This window comes from Linepithema humile, chromosome 2, assembly GCF_040581485.1.
Source record: "Linepithema humile isolate Giens D197 chromosome 2, Lhum_UNIL_v1.0, whole genome shotgun sequence".
In the NCBI taxonomy this organism is placed as follows: Eukaryota; Metazoa; Arthropoda; class Insecta; order Hymenoptera; family Formicidae; genus Linepithema; species Linepithema humile.
In genome coordinates this window covers 10,905,867-10,929,561 of record NC_090129.1, presented here as the reverse complement: position 1 = coordinate 10,929,561, position 23,695 = coordinate 10,905,867, and the positions used below count along the sequence as shown (strand labels likewise).

At 35.1% G+C, this 23,695-nt stretch overlaps 3 protein-coding genes and 2 pseudogenes across 4 annotated transcripts; 4 read left to right on the top strand and 1 right to left on the bottom strand.

Annotated features, from left to right (window-relative positions):
- Positions 1–349: 349 nt before the first annotated feature.
- Positions 350–9,190, top strand: LOC105669474 (carboxypeptidase N subunit 2-like). Its single transcript, XM_067350844.1, has 6 exons — positions 350–425; positions 490–671; positions 761–895; positions 3,435–4,603; positions 5,233–6,166; positions 6,258–9,190. The coding sequence occupies exons 1-4, from the start codon at positions 350–352 to the stop codon at positions 4,227–4,229; spliced, it is 1,188 nt and encodes a 395-aa protein (XP_067206945.1). The 3' UTR covers positions 4,230–4,603; positions 5,233–6,166; positions 6,258–9,190.
- LOC136998280 (protein toll-like) lies at positions 9,082–10,111 on the top strand. The gene is made up of 2 exons (XM_067350842.1): positions 9,082–9,117; positions 9,189–10,111. The coding sequence occupies exons 1-2, from the start codon at positions 9,082–9,084 to the stop codon at positions 9,912–9,914; spliced, it is 762 nt and encodes a 253-aa protein (XP_067206943.1). The 3' UTR covers positions 9,915–10,111.
- Positions 10,110–10,935, top strand: LOC136996867 (protein toll-like; annotated as a pseudogene).
- Positions 10,936–13,602: 2,667 nt separating this feature from the next.
- LOC136997927 (acyl-CoA Delta-9 desaturase-like) lies at positions 13,603–17,910 on the bottom strand. 2 transcript variants are annotated; one of them, XM_067349356.1, is made up of 5 exons: positions 16,622–17,910; positions 15,767–15,999; positions 14,678–14,808; positions 14,311–14,516; positions 13,604–14,125 (listed from the first exon to the last, which is right to left on the bottom strand). In XM_067349356.1, the coding sequence occupies exons 1-5, from the start codon at positions 16,645–16,647 to the stop codon at positions 13,849–13,851; spliced, it is 873 nt and encodes a 290-aa protein (XP_067205457.1). In that variant the 5' UTR covers positions 16,648–17,910; the 3' UTR covers positions 13,604–13,848. The 2 variants fall into 2 exon arrangements, with proteins under 2 accessions (XP_067205456.1, XP_067205457.1); XM_067349355.1 differs by lacking the exon at positions 16,622–17,910 and having other exon boundaries at positions 13,603–14,125; positions 15,767–16,376.
- Positions 17,911–21,626: 3,716 nt separating this feature from the next.
- Positions 21,627–22,717, top strand: LOC136998279 (uncharacterized; annotated as a pseudogene).
- The last annotated feature ends 978 nt before the right edge of the window (positions 22,718–23,695 follow it).

The window sequence follows — 23,695 nt, the reverse complement described above, 5'->3', positions numbered from 1 at the left end:
CTTAACACAATTTACATACACAGCTAAATTAAACCTAGCTAATTTGTAAACAAACAACTGCACTTATCTGTGCAAAAATTGACAGAAACAATCTATGTATAATAATTATTACACATATTATACTGTGACGTGACGCTTTTCGAGCGCCGTCACAAGGGCGATAGCCCGGCCGAGGGAGCAAAGAGTCCTGGTGTTGCTCCTCGCGTGGAGAGAGCAACCCGCGAGACTCCACAATCTTTGCGCGTTGTTTGTATTGTCATTCCCGTTTTATGTCGTTAATATCGTTTTTTAAGTTGTAAGGCGAGACCCCGTGCGGGCGGCGTTGCGTGTTTTGTGCCTCAGGGCGAAGATGCAGCATCGCCAGGAAGACCGGACGCCGGGGGATCATCGACGGGTGTCACGCGTTAGTGACCCCACAGCAAAAGGTCAGGTACCGCGATTCCGTCGCCTCCGCCATCCAAGCCCTATCTAACTTTGCTCTGGTTTTAGCCAAAATCAAAGAAGCGCAGAGACACGCAGCAGCAGACCTCGCCCGGCTGCAGACGGCTTCGAGGGCCTCGAAGATGCTGCACTCGGAAGGACCGGAGTATGGCCCGGCCAGCCTAACCAGTCTCTTCCGGGAACATCGACTCATCGACACGCTAGCGGCCGAAAGAGTTGAGGAAACCACAGTGAGCGGGGGGGGGGGGGGGGGCGCCCTGGATAAACTGTGGGCGGTTCTCAGGGGCCCCCCTTTTCGGAAAATCGGCAGGATGCGCAGGAAGGCGACGCGGATTTGGAGAGGACCTACGTGCAGAGCCGAGAAGAGCCACTGTTCGGTGTGCCGCAAGTGCGCGAGGACGACATCCAGGACTCAGCCCGACGACACCGAAGACGCCGAAGACGTCCACTCATTGTAAGCCGCCTCTCGGGTAGCCGCAGAGTTCCGTCCGGTTATGGCTGGTAGCGTGAGTTTGTTCTGTATTTTGTGTCTCTCACACCATTAACCGTAGTTTTGATACCGTGAGCGCTCAATTACGCTCAATTACCACATGTCCAGTCGGCTCCGGATATCGCGTAAAAAGTCTCTCCGACTTGCTGGAATTAAGCGCCGACAGTCTCTTCTCGTTGCCGTTTCGTTTGTCGTTCGTTTTGTTACCGTACCGTTCTACCGTTGCCGTTCTTTTGAAAGTACCGTTTATTACCGTCTTTTGGTCGCGTTATCACCGGACCGTGGGTGAATGTCCGCGGACGGATTTTGCTCGGGAACGTTCTCCGCGAGATTGCAGTTACCGTAAAGTTAGCGTCTTGGCGAGAAACGGAAAAGCCCGCGAAAAATAGCCGTTCCGCGACATCTCATTTCTGGCCGTTAGGCTACCGTCGTTTAAAGTATATTTATTTGGCCTTCACCGGCCGTATCGGATTATCAAAATATAAGTCCTTTGTTGGCTGTATATAGTCGGATCAGCGGCGAATTATCGTGATCGCGTTCCCGAGATTTTATGTAGGCATCGAACTCTATTCTTGTTACCGAATTTATAGGGCGAAGGGCCCTACCATCGTATCAACCTATTTCCGCCGTATCGGCTCCGGCCGAATAGTTTAAGCATCTTTACCCTTGTAACCAAATCACTGAAATACATCATTGTTAAATTTTAATTATTGAGTTGTCCTTGCGTTAGCCTCTCACTCCAGATATCTAACGTTAAACAAAAGAACTGCGCCCCTCTGCCATATACTGAGCGGGGAGCGGCCGAGCAATTTTGAGAACTGTTAAAGTTACCGATACCGCGGTGCGATTACTCGCACCTGGCGCCCATTTCCGGTTACCGTTATCGCGTGAGTTACCTTGCTCCCGAATTTTGTGGAGTACCGCAAGTTACCGAATCGTGCAGTTATTGCCGATTTCGCGAGTTACCTTGCTCTTGACGAGCGTGGAGTACCGCGAGTTACCGAATTGAGCATCTATTTCCGATACCGTAAGTTACCGAATCGAGCATTTATTGCCGATACCGCGAGTTACTGATTTCCATTGGGCGTGCTCCCTCGGATCTGGCGTGATTCCGAGGCTAGTTCACGTCGCAATACATATTATAATACAAAATGCTAGCAAGAAAATATGTGTCTTTAAGGCAGTTCCTATTGTTTCTCAATTATTCAAGATTTATTTGAAACTTTAAGAAATAAATTTATATCTAATGTCAAGCAATATTTTTAAATTAAAAAAAAATTTTTTTTTTGTAGTTGTAGACACTTCGAACAAGGAGTGTCAATGTACATATAGAAACTTGGTGCCAACTTATATAAGATGTAGAATAGATAATAATAATTCTGTTTTTGAAATATTTATTAACTACGATCGTGCTTACATATTGGTACGTATTTATCACATCTTGAATGTTTCATATTGATGTATGCACACATCGCATACTCGCAAAAAAAGTGATAAAAATCAAAAATATCAAATTATTAGAGAGGAAAGAAGAAATTACTTTAATAATAACGTTTCTCATTAATAATATCATAAATTAATTTTTATTTCAAATTCTGTCACTAATTATAAATCGCCTTAGACGAGGTTGATTTTCCAGAAAATAATTGAACGTGTCTCTACTTGGTTAAATAATAACTTTATAATTAATTATTTACGGCAGTATTAAACATATTGGATTCATGCGGAAAATATTTAAATACAACTTCTATCACGTTTCTTGATTAAAGACTGATTTAGAACGCAATCCGCACATAAAACAAAATTCGAAAATTTTGACTTGTGTCACTTTTCTTGCGGGTGTGCGATATATAATTTTCAAACTTTATGTACTCACAATTAATAATACTATAAAAATCTAAACTAATAGCTATAAAATTAAAAAACGACTAATATAGATACAAACAGATTATTTGTTATATTAAACAATCCAAAAATATTATAACACATTGAATATTAAAAAATATTAAATTTTTCATGCTTACGTTATTCATGTTTTTATATTTAATAATATCTTTCGTAGAGCAAAATATTTTCTAAGAAAATTTTCTATTCCATCTTTCTTTAAAGAGTTTTTCAATGTCTTACTTACAACTATTTACTTAAAATTTTACTTCAAATAATAATTTAGTATCAAATTCATGGAAAATTTCACAAACAAACATTTCTTCTTTTTTCTTTTAACTTTTAGATAATTAAATCAAATTGACACCAAATATGTTTTTTCACATAGGTCGCTTGTATCAACTCACCGGACTTGTCAAATTTTAATCTTGACGTAAGGAATAATACGTTGTATAATACTTCTCGGATTTCTGACTACGGGATAATATTCGAAAAGTGCAACTTACCTAAGAATAATAATATTAAATTGATTCACATTGCGCGAATGCTAAAAGCTACAGACATTGAGTATTTAACACTTAAATCATATGAAAACAAGAACTTGATCTTGGAAAAGTAGCATCTAAACGGTTTTGGACATTTAAAAATTCTGAGAATAAGCAACTACCACATTCATTTGGACAATGATCTGTTAGCTGATTTGAAAGAATTGAAATCTCTCACACTGTGGAACACCTACATCAAACATTTGGCCGCTAAATTTTTGTATTTTACTCCCAAATTAATTGAACTCGAATTGTCAGATAACAATTTGAGACGGATAGAATCCATCACATTTGATAAGATGACAAATTTAACACATCTGGATCTACGTAAGAATTATTTAACCGAGTTCCCAGCGGGCATTTTCGACAAACTTGTCGCTCTGAGACACCTCGATGTTTCAATAAATAACTTATCCAATTTACCAGAAAATATATTCGCAAAACTAAAAAACCTTAACTATCTTTCTCTAAAAAAGAACAATTTTATAAATTTGCCAAGAAATCTTCTACGAAACAATGCAGAATTATTTGTAGTTAACTTATCTCACAACCAGAGAAATTTGATTTTATTGGATGGACTTTTTAGCAATTTAACGAAATTGAAATTTTTGCCACTGAACAATAATGGACTAGTCACATTACCGGAAGATCTGTTTTGGAGATCATCTTCGCTGGAGATGATTACATTGAGTAACAATTACCTTCAATCTTTGCCCGTAGAAATATTCCGAGGTTTGTCAACGTTAGAAAGATTGAAATTAGATTCTAATTATCTAGAAGCAGTGCCAAATATTTTCAAAAATATCGGTGGATTAAGAATATTAAATTTATCAAAATATCGCTTCACTACCATTTCCGAGTATGCTTAAATCGCTTTTATTATATGCTTGATAATAATTGCTTACATGTTTTATAATTTTACTGATACAGAAATCTTTTTAATATTTTAGAATTGGTGGATTATCTCGCGCGATTGGAACAACTTAATATGAAACAAAATCATCTAAGTACTATTCGGAATCATAGTTTTTATATGTGTCACAGCTTGAAGATTATTAACTTGTCCCACAATTTTCTTACATTATTTGAACGGTCCGATGCATTCAAACTATGATTCCATGGTAGCTTAGAAAAATTATATTTAATTAACAATAGCATTTCCGAAATATCTAAGGATTGGTTAACTAATCATGATAAACTTCAGATATTGGATCTTAGCTATAACAACATATCTACTATAAAAGTAAGTATTTAAAACAGCACCTTGGAAAATAATATATACAGGGTGTTATAAAGTTAAACGATTAAACTTCACCAGCTTGATCAATAAGTAAAAATAAAAAAAAAAATGTTATATAAATATAGATTCTAGAAATGTTCCGCTATCATATTATATTAAAAAAACAGAAGTTCGTTGGCTCTTCTATATTATAGAACCTCCATTGATATTCTTTTGCAACTCGAAAATTTCTATTGCAGAAGTTATATACAAAAATCATATCTGTGTTCTCTTTTTTCCAGAATACTTGTGACATTTTATTATGAAATTTTACCGTGTATAGATATAATGAACTAATTTTAAAGCTGACATAGATCCGCTCATTCATCGAAACTGATTACCTTCGATGATTTCAAATAATAAACATAGCAACATCAAACTTATTAGATAAACATTGCTGGCCGACTTTCACCACGTAATATATTAACAGCGAAACCGTTATTAATAATAAACCAGTTATCTTTAATGATAGAACATACTGACAAAGTTTAAGCATTTAACTTTGGAACACCGTGTATATTAGATATAAATAAAATTGTTTTTGTAGATGATAAATATAAGATATATTAATACTTTCTTGTTTTAAATTTTAGACAGGTGATTTACTGTTTCAATCGGACAACATTCTAGTAAACTTGACACATAATAAAATACAGCATATCTTTTTACACGATGCCGAATACATGATAAAAAAGAAAAGTAAAACTTTTCGTAACGTAGAAATATGGGGGTGAAAAATAATCCATTAAATTGTGATTGTGACGTGTACGACTTTTTACGTTATTACGAAAGCGAAATGCGTAACGTTCAAAGCCATTTTCAGATAAGATTAGACAATTTAATTTGTCATAGTCCGAAAGAAATGGAAAAAGTCTGTTTATATTCTAGAAATTTATCTGTAGAATACAAAACACAGATTCCATTACTATATGCCCCGAAAAGTGCGATTGCTTTTTGAAGTCTCATGATAAAGCTTTCATATTTGACTGTTCTCATAAAAACTTAACTTACGTGCCAAACAATATAAGAGAACCTAACATTCAGTTTATTCAAAATTTAACAAATTCAGTTAACACAATTTCGAAATTTTATTTGAATTTCTCCCATAATCGGTTAACGCAAATGCCAGACTTGGAAAAATTAGAACTGAGTGAATGAACTTTCTTTATCTTACAACAACATATCTAATATTTCTTCAAATGACCACAACCAAAAAAATTTGACTTTGTTGGATGGACTTTGTAGCAATTTAATGAAATTAGAAACTTTGTAGCTGACGAATAATGGACTAGTCACATTATCAGAAAATCACTTTTGAAAATCACAATTATCTTCGCTGAATGTGATTATGTTGAGCGACAATAACCTCTAATGTTTGCCAGTAAAAATATTCCGGAATTTGATAAAGTTAGAAATGTTGTCATTGAATTCCAATAATCTAGAAGTTTTGCCTGATTATGTTTTCTTAAATACCAGTTGATTAAGAAAATTGGATTTGTCAAATAATCGCATTACTTCTATTTCTGGGTATGTTTAAATCGCTTTTATTATATGATTGATAATAATTGCTTACATGTTTTAAAATTTTATTTATATAAAAATCTTTTTTATATTTCAGAAAACTGTTTAATGGATTAGACTTGTTGGAACAATTAAATATGGAACAAAATCGTCTAAAAACTATTTCCAATTATAGTTTTACTTTTTTAATAAACTTGAGGATTATCAAATTGTCGCACAATTATCTTACATTACAATTTAACTTGTTCGGTTCGTACACCGCATTGATATCGCCTTTCTATAATTGCCATTCGCTGAAAGAATTATATTTAGCTAACAATAGCATTTTGAAAATATTTAGAGATTGGATTATTAAGCACGATAAACTTTGTATATTGGATCTTAGCTATAATAATGTATCTTCTATAAAAGTAAGTATTTGAAATAGCACCTCAAAAGTGATATGTATAGGATGTTCTAAAGTTAAACGATTAAATTTTACTAGTTTAATAAATAAGCAGAAATAAGAAAAAAATGTTATATAAATATAAGTCTAGAACCGTTTTATTATCACGTCACATTGAAAAAACAGAAGTTTGTTGCCATTCTTCTATTGGAGAACCTCCATTGATATTCTTCTACAGCAACTCGAGAATTTCCATTGCAGAAACCATATACTGCGACGTGAACTAGCCTCGGAATCACGCCAGATCCGAGGGAGCACGCCCAATGGAAATCGGTAACCGCGGTACTCCACGATCTTCGGGAGTTAGGTAACTTACGCGGCGTCGGCGGTAAATGCACGACTCGGTAACTCGCGGTATCGGCAATAAATGCTCGATTCGGTAACTCGCGGTACTCCACAAAATTCGGGAGCAAGGTAACTCACGCGATATCGGTAACCGGAAATGGGCGCCAGGTGCGAGTAATCGCACCGCGGTATCGGTAACTTCAACAGTACTCTAAAATGCTCAGCCGCTCCCCGCTCAGTATATGGCAGAGGGGCGCAGTTCTTTTATTTGGCGTTAGATATCTGGAGTGAGAGGCGCACACAAGGACAACTCAATAATTAAGATTTAACAATAATGTATTTCAACGATTTGGTTACAAGGTTTAAAAATGAGTAGATCGTTCGGCCTGAGCCGATACGGCGGAAATAGTTTAATACGGCGGCAGTAAGGCAATTCGCCCAATAAATCGGTAATAAGAATGAATTTTGGTCACGATATGATATTTCGAAACGCGATCACGGAACTTAGCGGTAGATCCAACGATATTCGGCAAAACAAATGACTTGTATTACGACAACCCGACGCGACCGGTGAAGGCCAAATAAATATGCTTTGAACGACGGTAGCCTAACGGCCAGACATGATATGTCGCGGAACGGTTATTTTCGCGGGTTTTCACGTTTCTCGCCGAGACGCTAACTTGGCGGTAACAGCGGTCTCGCGGAAAACGTTCCCGAGCAAAATCCGTCCGCGGACATTCAACCACGGTACTTCCGGTACTGTGATAACGCGACAAAAACGGTAACAAAACGGTATCGTAAGAAAGATCGGTAGGAAATAGTCGGTATCTCCAAAGAAGAAACGGTAACGGAAAGACGGTATGGTAACGAAACGGAACGGCAATCGAAACGGCAACGAGAAAGAGACTGTCGAGGCTTGATTCACGCAAAACAAAGAGACTTTTACGCGATATCCGGAGCCGGCTGGATATGCGGTAACTGAGCGCCCAAAGAGCGCTCACGGTACAAAATTGCGATTAGTCGTGTAAGAGACACAGAACACAGAGTTTCAGACTCACGCTACCAGCCGTAACCGGACGGAACTCTACGGCTATCCGAGAGGCGGTTTACATCGAGTCGGCGTCTTCGGCTGAGTCCTGACGTTGGTCCTCGCACTCTTGCGGCACACCGAACAGTATTCTTCTCGGCTCTGCACGTTGGTCCTTCTAATTCCGCCTTTCCGCGCATCCTGCCGATTTTCCAAAAAGGGGAGCCTCTGAGAACCGCCCACAGTTCATCCAGGGCGCCCCCCCCCTCTCCCGCTTTCTGTGGCTTCCTCAAATCATCCGGTCGGTATTGTGTTGATGAGTCGATGTTCCCGGAAGAGACTGGTTAGGCTGGCCGGGCCATACTCCGGTCCTTCCGGATGCAGCATCTTAGGAGTCCTCGATGCCGTCTGCAGCCGGGCGAGGTCCGCTGCTGCGTTTCTTTGTGAGTTTGTGGCTAAAATCAAAGCGGAGCTAGTCGGTAGGGCTTGGATGGCGGAGGCGACGGGATCGCGGTACCTGATCTTGTCTGCTGCGGGGTCACTAACACGTGACACCCGTTGATAATCCCCCGGCGTCCGGTCTCTATGGCGATGCTGAATCTTCGCCCTGAGGCACAAAATACGCAATGCCGCCCGCACGGGGTCTCGCCTTATAACTTAAACGATAATAAACATAAAAAAACGGGAACGAACTACAAAATAACGCGTAAAGATGGTGGCGTCTCGCGGGTTGCTCTCTCAACGCGAGGAGCAATCTCAGGACTCTGCTCCCTCGGCCGGGCTATCGCCCTTGTGACGGCGCTCGTAAAACGTCACGTCACAATACAAAAATCGTATCTCCGTACTCTTTGATCAAGAATACTTGTGGCATTTTAATATAAAATTGTACTATATGTACTGATACAATAAGACTAATCCAATGATACCTAATTTTGAGACTGATACAAATTAGCTCATTCATCGAAACTGATTATCTTTAATCATTTTAAATAATAAGCTAGAATAAACTTATTATAGATAAACATCGCCGATCTACTCTAACATCGTAATGTATCAACAATGAATCCGCTGTATATTTGATATCGTAAATCATTTTAATAAATCCTATATTTCCAGACCTATATTTACATAATCTTCTTTATTTTATTTTTACTCATAGAACATATGACAAAGTTTGATCCTTTAATTTTAGGACACCATGTATATTAAATTAACCAAATTGTTTTTGAAATTGATAATTATATGACAATACTTTTTTCTTTAAATTTTAGACAGAAGATTTATTATTTTCATCGAACGATATTATAGTGAACTTGACTCATAATAAGATACGACATATTTTTTTACACAATGCCAAAAATATCACAAAAGTGGAAAGCAAAACTAATCGTACCGTAAAAATATTAGTGGAAAATAATCCGTTAAATTGTGATTGTGACGTATATCATTTTCTCTGTTATAACGAAAGTGAAATGCATAACATTCAAAGCTATTTTCAGATGGAATTAGACAATTTAATTTGTCATAGACCAAAAAAATTAGAAAAAGTACGAATAAAAAACTTGACATCTGATTCTAAGCAATATTTGAATAAGTTCACTTGCAAGATAGAAAACACAGATTCCATTATTGTATACTCTGAAAGGTGCGATTGCTTTATGAAGCCAGAGGATAAAGCTTTCATATATGACTGTTCTTATAAAAACTTAACTAATGTGCCGCATGATATAAAGGAGTCTAATATTTCTTTGATTCAAAATTTAACAAAATTGATTGACACAATTTTGCATTTACATTTGAAATTCTCCCATAATTGGTTAACGCAAATGCCAGACTTGAAGAAATTAGAACTCAAATCAGTTAATGAACTTTCTTTATCTCACAACATTATATCTTATATTTCTTTAAGTGAGTTACTGACAACATTGAAGATATGTAATGCAACTGTATTTTATCCACAAAATAATTTATATAAAAAGAGTTTATGCAAATTGTAAGAAACTTATATTGTAAAAACATCAAAAAATTCGCAAATTATCTGGTAATCAAAATTTGACAAACCAATTTTTAATTTTTTTTATATTAATAAACATAATAATCTACGAAAAATATACATGTATATATACATGACAGATATAAAAAATATTAATTGTGAAATATATTATAAAAAATGTTAAATTTTACCATTAAAATTTGAAATTGATATATTTCAAGTTCTAGAACTACACAATAATAAATTATCAAAAATACATTCTGACGTGCTGAAGTTTTGGGAAAATTCTACCAATTTAATGCATTTGACGTTGCATGAAAATCCGTGGGAATGCGGCTGTGAGGCTAAAGATTTTTATAATTTTATTCATTCAAAATCCGAAATAATCAACATGTCTAAAATAATGTCACAGAAAGAGTACATCTATATAAAAAATGACCTGGGATGATTTTTGTCTATCTAACATAACAGTGATTATCAGCAGCAGTGCAGCAACTGTTCTTATTGGATTAATTATTGGTTTAATTTTTGGTTTGTATTTCAAATACCAAACACATATTAAAGTATGGTTTTTTGCTTAGGTGTTCATGGTGTGTTACGGAAGAAGAATTGGATAAGGACAAATTGTACGATGCGTTTGTGAACTTCTCGCACAAGGATATCGATTTTATAGCAGACGAGCTGATACCGAATCTCGAGAGTGGCCCAACACCATTCAAATTGTGTGTTCATTATCGAGATTGGTTAGCGGGCGAATGGATACCGGATAATATTGCTAGATCCGTGGAAAATTCTAGACGGACAATAGTGGTGCTGAAGCCAAATTTCTTGAAGAACATCTGGGGAAGAATGGAATTTCGGCTGTTCATCGTCAAGCGTTAAGCGAAGGTCGGGCGCGAGTGATACTGATCTTGTATGGTGACATTGGACCCAGAGATGATCTGGATCCTGAACTGAGAGCGTACATATCTATGAACACGTACGTTCAATGGGGAGATCCTTGGTTTTGGGATAAATTAAGATAGGGTGTTGCATATACTTATTGGGCAGTACGACGGGTTGCGCGGCATACTTTGCAGAGATAGGCGCAGTTCAGTGGGTAATGACAGCATATATACGTACCATCATAACTTATTGATCGAATTGATCGCGCGCATTTTTACTAATTTTGAGTTTACAGCGTTTCAATTATAACGGACTTGAATAATCGTTGCGATTATTACTAAAGAAGCTAAAACACATTAAAGATAAAAAATTGAATTTTAGAAAGTTAACACGTTAAAAGAAACAAATATGATACAACAAAATTTCTTTCTTTACCGCTTTACTTTTCTTTACTGTTAGTGTTGTAAATTTTGATAGATCAACAGCCAGGGCAGCAACAAAACTCTCGATCTCGATGGTATCTTGTATATAGGTAAGTAAACATTTATAAAGACATCACTTCAACGAAGTGCATTAAACTCTCTATCTCTTTTATCGTTATTAAAAATAATATTTCTGAATTATGTGCTAATTACGTCATGTATTGTAATAATTGTTACAAGACAAATTTAAAATAAATAAAAATGCTGAAATTGTTGCCAAAGCGCTATATTTGATAATAATTATTACAAAATATAATTGTTAACAATTTAAAATTGCTGATACATAAGAAAATTAACACACTTTCTCTCTCTCTCTCTCTCTCTCTCTCTCTCTCTCTCTCTCTCTCTTTCTCTTTCCCCCCTCCTTCCCTCTTTCTCTCTCAATTAATTCAATAATAAGTATATGTAATAAAATATTTTTGCTTGTTTTTAATATAAATAAAAACGTTTTATGTAATATATTACTAAGACCATAATTCCAAGACCATAAATTCGGGTCTTGGTACTTATGTACCAAGACCCGAATAAATCGACCAAGAGATAAAAAAACATCATAGAATTTCGATGATGTATTTTTGCTTGTTTTTAAAATAAATAAAAACGTTTTATGTAACATGAAAAAATATACGCTCAGTATATCTTTAATGACTATTTTTATAAAATTAATTATTTATTCATTTCTTCCTTTTTAATAACACGTTTTTTAGGACCATAAGATCAGCGGATAACGAATTAATCAACTTTTTATCAGCGGGAGAAGGACACCATAATTATCATCATGTGTTCCCGTGAGACTACAGGTCGGCAGAAAACGGTTATAACAAAATGAATTATACCACAGTCTTCATCGACATTTTTGCGAAACTAGGATTAGCCTACAATTTGAAATATCCATCTATAGATTTAATAAAAAAAACTGTGCTGAACAGAGGCGATGGCACACACCACACATTGTTGGAAGTACCAAGACCCGAATAAATCGGCCAAGAAATAAAAAACATCATGTAATTTCGATAATGTATTTTTGCTTGTTTTTAAAATAAATAAAAACATTTTATGTGCATAACACGTTTCTCGTTCTTAGGACCATAAGACCAGCGGATAACGAATTAATCAACTTTTTATCAGCGGGAGAAGGACATCATAATTATCATCATGTGTTCCCGTGGGACTACATATCGGCAGAAAACGGTTATAACAAAATGAATTATACCACAGTCTTCATCGACATTTTTGCAAAACTAAAATTAGCCTACAATTTGAAATATCCATCTATAGATTTAATAAAAAAAACTGTGCTGAACAGAGGCGATGGCACACACCACACATTGTTGGAAGTACCAAGACCCGAATAAATCGGCCAAGAAATAAAAAACATCATGTAATTTCGATAATGTATTTTTGCTTATTTTTAAAATAATTAAAAACGTTTTATGTACATAACACGTTTCTCGTTCTTAGGACCATAAGACCAGCGGATAACGAATTAATCAACTTTTTATCAGCGGGAGAAGGACACCATAATTATCATCATGTGTTCCCATGGGACTACAGGTCGGCAAAAAACGGTTATAACAAAATGAATTATACCACAGTCTTCATCGACATTTTTGCGAAAGTCCTAAGAACGAGAAACGTGTTATGTACATAAAACGTTTTTATTTATTGTAAAAACAAGCAAAAATACATTATCGAAATTACATGATGTTTTTTATCTCTTGGCCGATTTATTCGGGTCTTGATACTTCCGACAATGTGTGGTGCTATCGCCTCTGTTCAGCACAGTTTTTTTTATTAAATCTATAGATGGATATTTCAAATTGTAGGCTAATCCTAGTTTCGCAAAAATGTCGATGAAGACTGTAGTATAATTCATTTTGTTATAACCGTTTTCTGCCGACCTGTAGTCCCACGGGAACACATGATGATAATTATGGTGTCCTTCTCCCGCTGATAAAAAGTTGATTAATTCGTTATCCGCTGGTCTTATGGTCCTAAGAACGAGAAACGGGTTATGTACATAAAATGTTTTTATTTATTTTAAAAACAAGCAAAAATACATTATCGAAATTACATGATGTTTTTTATCTCTTGGCCGATTTATTCGGGTCTTGGTACTTCCGACAATGTGTGGTGTGTGCCATCGCCTCTGTTCAACACAGTTTTTTTTTATTAAATCTATAGATGGATATTTCAAATTGTAGGCTAATTTTAGTTTTGCAAAAATGTCGATGAAGACTGTGGTATAATTCATTTTGTTATAACCGTTTTCTGCCGACCTGTAGTCCCACGGGAACACATGATGATAATTATGATGTCCTTCTCCCGCTGATAAAAAGTTGATTAATTCGTTATCCGCTGGTCTTATGGTCCTAAGAACGAGAAACGTGTTATTAAAAAGGAAGAAATCAATAAATAATTAATTTTATAAAAATAGTCATTAAAGGTATACTGAGCGTATATTTTTTCATAATTGATAAGAGATATAATAATACTTTATTAATTATTTGAAGTATTATTTGTTTGACATTTATATATTGTCAATTAAACATATTAAATATGTGACCTTTTTTAGTTTTCTGTTGTACTATATATGTAGATGCAATTACACAATTTTATACGCAAATGGTAAATATCGTATATACGCGTGTAAATTACATACTTATCATACGGCCTGGTACCCCATGCATGAGCGATGCTATTGATAGTCCATACGGTGTTCAAAGTGATGATATATCGTATAAAAACTTGCGATATAATAGCTCTTCCCCAGGTCTCATTCCAGAGGTATACAGGCATTGCCGTAGGTAGGATAAAACCGAAAAAAAGTTGAAGCGGCAAGAAATATCTATAAAATCATAACAGCATTCAGAGTTAGTTTAAGTATATTCTATATATATTATTGTATTATTATATAAAATTAATTATATAAATAATTATATAAATAATAAAATATTATTATATAAAACAAATTACTAAATTTTTCGAAATTTTTAATAAGTTTTATTAGTAAGATAAAAAAGCGACATATACTTTTTATCAAAGGCTACGACAGGATCAGACATAATATCTGACAGATCAAGCTTCTTGCTTTTCTCAATATATTCTGGATGTTCCTTCATCATCAGCCAACCGAAATGTGCAAAAAAAAAGCCGCGCTTCGTATTGTGAGGATCCGCGTTGGTATCGCAATACTTGTGATGCATACGATGGTATTTTACCCATTGGTACAATGCATTCTATAATCGTGTAGAAAAAAGTTTATTATATACGTACTTACTCTACTCGAAAATGATTGTAACTAAAGTCCTATCTATACCTTCAAATTACACATTATTGTATATAATGCAAGCAGTGTCGTTCAAACCATTAACAAAATTGTTTGAGAAATTAGAATTACCTGCGCACTTGCGCTGAAACATATCAAAAGCAAAATTCTCAATGATAACTTTGCTTTAAAGCTCTTATGACTCCAAAATCGATGTGCGCCATCAGCCGCGCCAAAATTGGATATGATGTACATACCGATTACTTAAAAATGTGTAAAAATATATTTTTTAAATATTTTATAAACGTCTATTGATAACAATAATGTGCATAGAGATCTAAAAAGTAGAATTTAAAAAAGTTTTAACATTTTCAGAAGATTTTCAAGATTTTATAACAATAATTATTTTTGGCAAGAAATTATCTTTCCATTATTATTTTGTAACTTTTGGAACCACTGAACGCACTCATTTGAATACTTGTTATTTTATTGTTGATATTTGGTGTCTCATTTATTAATAAAATAAAAATATGCAAATGAAATAATTAGTGAAGGAAATATTACAGCTTTTTATCATAAAATAATAAAATTAAATTAATTCGTCACTCTAGTTAGTGTCGACGATATTTTTTAGTATTTTAAATAATTTAGATATCGATAAATATTATTAACAAGTTTGTGTGAAATACTTAATAAATTCTAATAAATTATAAATCAATTTAATAATCACAAAAATTACAAACAATAATAATTTCCGCGATTTATAAAATTTATTTTAAGTAGGCTTATAATTGGTGACAAAATTTAAGATAGTATGTCATTCAATATTTTGTATTCCGTGTGTATAATACAGAAAACATTAAAAAAATCAAAATAAATATAAAAATATTAATGATATTTAAATTATGTTTTTTATTAAATGTATATTCTGATTTTTTAAACATTTTTTATTATTATACATAATAGATTTCTATCTCGAACTTTAACGTGAATTGTAGTTCACCTGAAACGGATTTGTATCAGCACTATCATTAATATTTTTCACTGCGCGAAAAGAAACTATTCTGCCGATGAAGCACCAATCCCGATTACTTTAATCTTACACTAAAGATAATATTTTAAAGAGGTCATATTAGAATTACGCAGAAAGTGCTCTGAAAATCTTGAAAATTTCTTAGATTTCTATGTACATGTTAAAATTTCTGAGATGGGTACACTTACTCCACAGTGTAGTCATCGGATTTTTCATGTAGTCGAAAGTTAGTAAACCATAAATACCAATGGTATGCAACACAACAAGTTGCAGAACATTGAACCATAGTATGTCCGTTTCAAAATCGAAAAAACCTGATTTTGCCTTTTCGAATTTCTTATTCGTATCGTCATTGCCATTGCCAATGATTTTTACAGGAAACATATCGTTGTATAGTACTTTTTCAGTATTTATTTTCGTACTGGTATTGCATGTGGAAACCGACGTATTAAGATCCATTTTATTGACAAGGAAATTATGAAACAAATTCAAAATATACGATTGTAGCACTTAATTTGATGCACGGCAAAATGCAATGCGATAACAAACCAATCTTATATTTTTCTAAAATAGAAAGAAAGAAAGGCGCTGTGCATTCTATCTGCAAGAGCTTGTACTTTTAGCATTTAATAAAAATAAAACTATAAAAAAACTAAACTATTGACACCAGTCCATTCTAAGCAACTGGTCACGTAAATTGGACCACAGGTTTCCTACATTGAACCGCTCTCAAAAACTAATGACATTAAATTTACAATCTAAGAATTCATTTAAGTATTTATTTAAGTAAAAAGGAAATATTTCGTTCTAGATTAACTGAACTAAAAATAACAGTTCATGATTAATTTTCTCTTTTACAATATTTGAAGTTGGATAAAAACACAAAAATAAAAATGTCTTGATTATTAATATTAAAATGATAATTTACGAATACTTATATGTGTGTGAATGCATGTTAGAAGGCGTGATGAGAAAGTGGATGAATAGGAATTGATGACAGTGCCTATTTTTGAAAAGAGACCGGTGGAATTTAAAAAACTTACCGCTTGACGTAATCAGTGGATGCCATTCCGAAATTTTCAAGATCCCTTATGAGCAATCCGTGATAGTAACTCCGTGTAGAAAATTTTCTAGAGAATTTCTGAGTCTAACTAGAACACTAAGACGGAAGAGTAAGAGATATATTGTAAGTCTGAAAAACTGTAGACAAATGCGTGCTCGCGGCTGGAGTTTGAGTTTTTATACCAGACAATGTCCTTTATTTTGCTAACTATTAACATTTAGTTATAATAATTACTCTGTCAAAGTATTGATTTCAATCGCATTCTTTTTCAAAGTTTACTCACAATGGCAAAGATCATCGTTACATCACTTGAATATGCATCTACTGTATATATAAAGCTGCGTCGTGCATAAAATTTGCAATTTTCAGAATTATTTACCTTTTAATTTTAAATTCTCTGTTTCTTTTATGATATGCATCAGAAATAGAAATTAGTTGCAACTTTCGGCTCGATTTTTTGATGGACGCTTTTTGCCCCCTCCTTGCCGCTCGCATGCTAACAACGAGTCGTCAAACGCGCTAACAACGCGCGTAATTAAGGTGCGCGATATTCAGCCTCAGAAATGTCCATATCACAAATGCAACAAGATAATAAATATGGGATAAATATAGGTTTCTACCTGTGAGGTACTATTGTTGAAGAACACGTCAATAATAGTCCACCTCACAGGTGATGTGGAAATCCATTGTCCCATATTTATTATCTTGTTGCATTTGTGATATGGACATTCCTGAGGCTGAGTATCACGTATCTTACTATTAGTTACCCTAATAGAAATATTTTTCTGAAAATTTAATGAAATTTTGCTGAAATGTATTTGAAAATTTCTCTCAATTGACCCCATTAATTAATTTCATAAATATTTCAGCAATTTTTCATTAAAAAGTAACAGTTTTTAGTTTAATTCAGTAATATTCATAATGATAATTATTTCAAAACTCTTTTATTACTTTTTAGTATTATATAGTATATCTTAAGTAGTATATCTTAACTTTCCTTATATTTCATAGTATTACATTAAATTTTCATACGGAAAATTATGATTTATTTTGAAATATATTCAGTAATTTTTCAAAAACTTTTATTTTATTTTTTATTGATTTCATAGTACTTTTAGCAAAATATTTCCATCAGGGTACGGACGTTGTTAGCGCGTTTGGTTAGCGCGTTGCTAGCATGCAAGCGACAAGGAGGGAACAGTAGACGTCAATCAGGAAATCGGGCCGAAAGTTACAACTAATTACCATCTTTATTTCAAATCGTCACAGTCATCGTGAATTATCACTTTACCTTGACAAATGCATACTTAATACGTAATACAATTGACTCTTTCTTCCGTCAAGGTTCATTTTTTCACACGTCATTAATAAAGATTTGTTTATAGAGGGTGTCTGATAATTGCTGAATCACCTCTCGGGTGCAGATAGAGCAGGTTAAACCGAGTAGAAAAGTCCTGTACCATTTTGCAATTTTCGCAATAATGAATGAGTAATTAATTTAAAAATATCGGCCAATTTCCGCGAATTTAAGCGCGCGGCGAAAAGAGACAGCCTACTGTTATTTGGTTACTCAGCGCGCGACGAAGTATTGGGAGGAGCGCTTTACAAATGACAACGGCTACGTACGAGTGGTGTGTAATGTCAGATCTTCGCATCCTAGCGACCACGTAACAGTGGGCTATCTCTTCTCACCGCGCGCTTAAACTCGCGCGAATTGGTAGATATTTTTAAATTAATTTCTCATTCATTATTACAAAAATCGAAAAATGATAGAGGACTTTTTTACTCGGTTTAACTCGCTCTACCTGCATCCGAGAAGTGATTCAGCAATTATCGGACACCCTGTATATTGATGCAGTATACATTATACATACGCGCTGCCTCATCAACCCAGGCGACCGAAAAGAAACCATGCCCGAAGAGAGGTTCTCGAATCTGAACTGTAGAATCATGAACTGTAAACAAACAAAGATAACAAAAAACTCATTCATTATATTACTTACGTCACATTATATTACTAAGTCACTTACGATTATTTTATCGTAAACTGATTTTTATTAACGGATATTACTATAATCATGAGTAATGAAATTGATACAACTGCAAGTAAAAAATTCTTTTCTACAATACAAAGAAAGAGAAGATTTGACAGCGAGTAAAAATAATAAATATTATATAATTATCACAAATTTATAACCAGAAAACGTATTAACACCATATTTTATTATATACAGGGTGTCCCAAAGCACCCTTAACAACTCTCGTGAGGTGATAGAGGAGATCGAGACGAACAAAAAAGTCTAATACCATTTTGCGATATTTGCAATAATAACAGAGATATTTAATGTTAAAGTCAGGCGAATAAGAGCGCGCCGCGAGAAGCGCTCGAGCCGCCTGAGCCGTAGGACGGCCCAGTGTGTACCATTATAGGCCGTCGGCGCGCGGTAAGGGGAAGGCAGCGCGCCACTGCCCATGGTTACGTCGTCGTTCCCGCGTCTTACCGCGCCGCGCCAAAAGACTCGATAACCGATAGTACAAAATAATAAATAATGAAAATAATAATAAATAATAACAAATATAAATTAATAATTAAATAATAATATGTATAAAATGTTTGAGCACGTTTTCCGTAAAATATCGTATAGTATTTCAATACATGAGATAACGATTACAACTTGCATTCTGCTCTGCTTCACATAATTCTAGTGTCTACAGAATTGGCAAAACGCTCTACACTGAGAGAATTTTCTCTTAGACTTTATCCTGAAAATCCATACACATGTTTGATTAACTTTACTATATAAACTACATAGTAAAATTAATTAAACATATTTTATATTTTATTGTGATAGATATTTTTATTTTTTATTGTGATAAATATTAATCATAAAAATTCTTATAAAATTCTTTCCAAATTGTCCCACGATTATCATGATTTTTAAAGTATAAATTATAAGAGAAAATTCTCCCTGTGTACGAATTAAAAAAAATACTAAGAGTTCCAATAGCACTTTTAATAGTTTTTTGATAAAAATTAAAAGATTCTATGTACATACACATTTCTTATTAAAAGAATTAAAAAATTAATTTATTAAAAATTAAAATTAAAAAATATCGTTTTAACTTTGTAAATCTAACACGACATTCTCTTCCCTAATTACTAACACGCATTAAATATTATAATTTGTAGCAAGACTTCCTGATAGCTGTTCAACTGCCAAAATGCTTCTTGCCAAAAATGATATTAGGTCCTTGAATAAGTTCTCGCTGTTTCTTAAAAGATGGCGTAGCGGCACTCTGTGCATGGAATTTCGTACGGAAACGCATCAGCTAAATAGTACTATATGTAACCTCAAATTCTAGTAGATACAGTTTACCACAGTGTCAACCACGTGTTTAATTACCTATTGCGAAAATGTCTACTTTTGTGCCAAACTGTGTTTTTGCGGGGAATTTTATTGCACTGCTTTATTCAAAAGAAATCTGCAGCTGAAGCACACAGAATTCTTGTTGAAACATATGGTGACAATGCTCTGTCGAATACGACATGCAGAGACTGGTTTAGGCGCTTTAAAAGTAATGACTTTGACCTTGAAGATAAAGAACGTTCTGGAGCACCGACAAAGTTTGAAGACGAAGAATTGGAGGCATTGCTTGATCTAGATCCATGTCAGACGCTAGTAGAGCTCGGAAAAACATTGCAAGTAGATGCGTCAACAGTTTCAAAACGTTTAAAAGCGTTAGGAATGATCCAAAAGTCATTTTGTTACATGACAATGCTCGGCCACATGTGGCAAAACCAGTCAAAACTTACCTGGAAACGCTTCAATGGGAAGTTCTACCTCACCCGCCGTATTCACCGGACATGGCCCCCTCGGAGTTACCACTTGTTTCGGTCGATGGCGCATGGTTTGAGCGAGCAGCGCTTCCATTCTTTCAGAAGAAACCGAAAAATGGGTCGATTCATGGATTGCGTCAAAAGATGAATCGTTTTTTCGACGAGAGTTCAATTACTGCCAGAAAGATGGGAGAAAGTGGTCTCTAATGATGGACAATACTTTGAGTAAAGTTATTGTAAGCCTTATATTTTAAATTAATGTTTTTTTTTAACAAAAAAAACAGCGAGAACTTATTCAAGGTCCTAATAGTATTTAATGTGTTTTAGTGCTTAGAATTAGAGGAGAGGAGTACGACACTTCGCAAATTTAACACGACGTTAGATTTGCGAAGTTAAAATATTTTTCAATTTCGATTAATTTAAAATAAAGAATGCGGAACTTTATAATTTTTATCGAAAATTGTAGAACTATAAAAGTGATATTAGATCTCTTAAATTTTTTTTTAAATTTGTTAAACGTCGTGCTCTCTCTCTCTCTCTCTCTCTCTCTCTCTCTCTCTCTCTCTCTCTCTCTCTCTCTCTCTCTCTCTCTCTCTCTCTCTCTCTCTCTCTCTCTCTCTCTCTCTCTCTCTTTTTCCCCCTCTCTCCACAGATAAATTCTATTAATATTTTTTCGAAATAAAATTATTTCGTAGCAAAAAAACGCTATCGTTTTCACACCACTCTGAGGTAGATAGCTTGGCGCGTTTTTTTTATAGTGGTTTTTCCAGTAGACCTAATCCACTCTCAAAATTTAATTCAATAATTGTTCGAAGTGCCTTCCTCGTGCTTGTAAGCAGAGGTCGGCTCTTCGAACAATTTGTCGCGTTGCACGGTGCGCTATATCGGGGGTAATAGTGTTGAAGGCTGCTATGATCGTTTCGCGTACCTCATCTTCGGTACCATTGCGACAATGTTCTACCGCAGCTTTTATGTATCCCCAAATAAAGTAGTCCAGCACGTTCAAATCTGGCGAACGTGCTGGCCAATTGATTGGGATATTCTGTCGCCGTATAATTCATTTTTAAAGCACTTTGATACAACCCGTACACAACGTGCAACCTATACGCCTACACGTATACGTGTAAAAACATGAAAAAACAATTGAAAATCGGCACATTGCCTGTGCTGCTCTCTCAACAAAACGTGCACTCGATGTACCGCGATCCACGATACATCGTATTTTAAAGGAGAATGGGTTGCATCCATTCCACTATCAACGGGTGCAACAACTTTTTCCAAGAGACGAAATACAACGCATCACCTTTTGCGAAGGTATTTTCATTATTATAATTTTAATTTTTCTTTTTTAATTAAATTTATTGTAGATTATTCAGTAATTATTAATAAAACATGCGCAGGATTTCTCGCACAATGTCGGCGAAATGATACATTTCCCGATTTTATTTTGTGGACAGACGAGGCCACATTTACGCCAAATGGCGTATTTAATTTGCAGAACTTTTTAATATGGCAAGAGGAGAATCCTCACGCCATTCGTCAGTGCGCCTTTCAATATCGATGGACGATAAATGTATAGGCAAGCGTAATTGCGAATAAAGTGGTAAATATATTTTTGTTAATTGAAAAATTTTTTTCGAGTAATGTCCTTGTATACAGTATCTCTATTGTCGATTTTGAGATTGGGCCATATTTCCTTCCGCCGCGTCTCAACGGACAGACGTACGCGCAGTTCATTGAAAATGAATTGCCCGTACTTCTGGAAGATATACCTTTACAAACGCGGCTAAGGCTGATTTATCAGCATGATGGAGCTCCCGCACATTATTCCCGTCGTACGCGGGAAATTTTAGATGCGCGATATCCTGACAGGTGGATAGGTCGTGGCGGCCCAATCAATTGGCCAGCACGTTCGCCAGATTTGAACGTACTGGACTACTTTATTTGGGGATACATAAAAGCTGCGGTAGAACATTGTCGCAATGGTACCGAAGATGAGGTACGCGAGGCGATCATAGCAGCCTTCAACACTATTACCCCCGAAATAGCGCACCGTGCAACGCGACAAATTGTTCGAAGAGCCGACCTCTGCTTACAAGCACGAGGAAGGCACTTCGAACAATTATTGAATTAAATTTTGAGAGTGGATTAGGTCTACTGGAAAAACCACTATAAAAAAAACGCGCCAAGCTATCTACCTCAGAGTGGTGTGGAAACGATAGCGTTTTCTTGCTACGAAATAATTTTATTTCGAAAAAATATTAATAGAATTTATCTGTGGAGAGAGGGAGAAAGAGAGAGAGAGAGAGAGAGAGAGAGAGAGAGAGGGAGAGAGAGAGAGAGAGAGAGAGAGAGAGAGAGAGAGAGAGAGAGAGAGAGAGAGAGAGAGAGAGAGAGAGAGAGAGAGAGAGAGAGAGAGAGAGAGAGAGAGAGAGAGAGAGAGAGAGAGAGAGAGAGAGAGAGAGAGAGAGAGAGAGAGAGAGAGAGAGAGAGAGAGAGAGAGAGAGAGAGAGAGAGAGAGAGAGAGAGAGAGAGAGAGAGAGAGAGAGAGAGAGAGAGAGAGAGAGAGAGAGAGAGAGAGAGAGAGAGAGAGAGAGAGAGAGAGAGAGAGAGAGAGAGAGAGAGAGAGAGAGAGAGAGAGAGAGAGAGAGAGAGAGAGAGAGAGAGAGAGAGAGAGAGAGAGAGAGAGAGAGAGAGAGAGAGAGAGAGAGAGAGAGAGAGAGAGAGAGAGAGAGAGAGAGAGAGAGAGAGAGAGAGAGAGAGAGAGAGAGAGAGAGAGAAGGCACGACGTTTAACAAATTTAAAAAAAAATTTAAGAGTTCTAATATCACTTTTATAGTTCTACAATTTTCGATAAAAATTATAAAGTTCCGCATTCTTTATTTTAAATTAATCGAAATTGAAAAATATTTTAACTTCGCAAATCTAACGTCGTGTTAAATTTGCGAAGTGTCGTACTCCTCTCCTCTAATTCTAAGCACTAAAACACATTAAATACTATCATTTTTGGCAAGAAGCATTTTGGCAGTTGAACAGCTATCAGGAAGTCTTGCTACAAATTATAATATTTAATGCGTGTTAGTAATTAGGGAAGAGAATGTCGTGTTAGATTTACAAAGTTAAAACGATATTTTTTAATTTTAATTTTTAATAAATTAATTTTTTAATTCTTTTAATAAGAAATGTGTATGTACATAGAATCTTTTAATTTTTATC

Coding starts and splice junctions, on each gene's coding strand:
- LOC105669474 (XM_067350844.1), top strand. CDS start 350: ATGCAGCATCGCCAGGAAGACCGGACGCCGGGGGATCATCGACGGGTG. Junction 672..760: donor AAAGAGTTGAGGAAACCACA/GTGAGCGGGGGG, acceptor CAGGATGCGCAG/GAAGGCGACGCGGATTTGGA. Junction 896..3,434: donor GCCGAAGACGTCCACTCATT/GTAAGCCGCCTC, acceptor TTGGAAAAGTAG/CATCTAAACGGTTTTGGACA.
- LOC136998280 (XM_067350842.1), top strand. CDS start 9,082: ATGACAAAGTTTGATCCTTTAATTTTAGGACACCAT. Junction 9,118..9,188: donor CTTTAATTTTAGGACACCAT/GTATATTAAATT, acceptor TTTAAATTTTAG/ACAGAAGATTTATTATTTTC.
- LOC136997927 (XM_067349355.1), bottom strand. CDS start 16,037: ATGGATCTTAATACGTCGGTTTCCACATGCAATACCAGTACGAAAATA. Junction 14,809..15,766: donor TCCGATGACTACACTGTGGA/GTAAGTGTACCC, acceptor CACATTTTTAAG/TAATCGGTATGTACATCATA. Junction 14,126..14,310: donor GTCGTAGCCTTTGATAAAAA/GTATATGTCGCT, acceptor ATGATTTTATAG/ATATTTCTTGCCGCTTCAAC.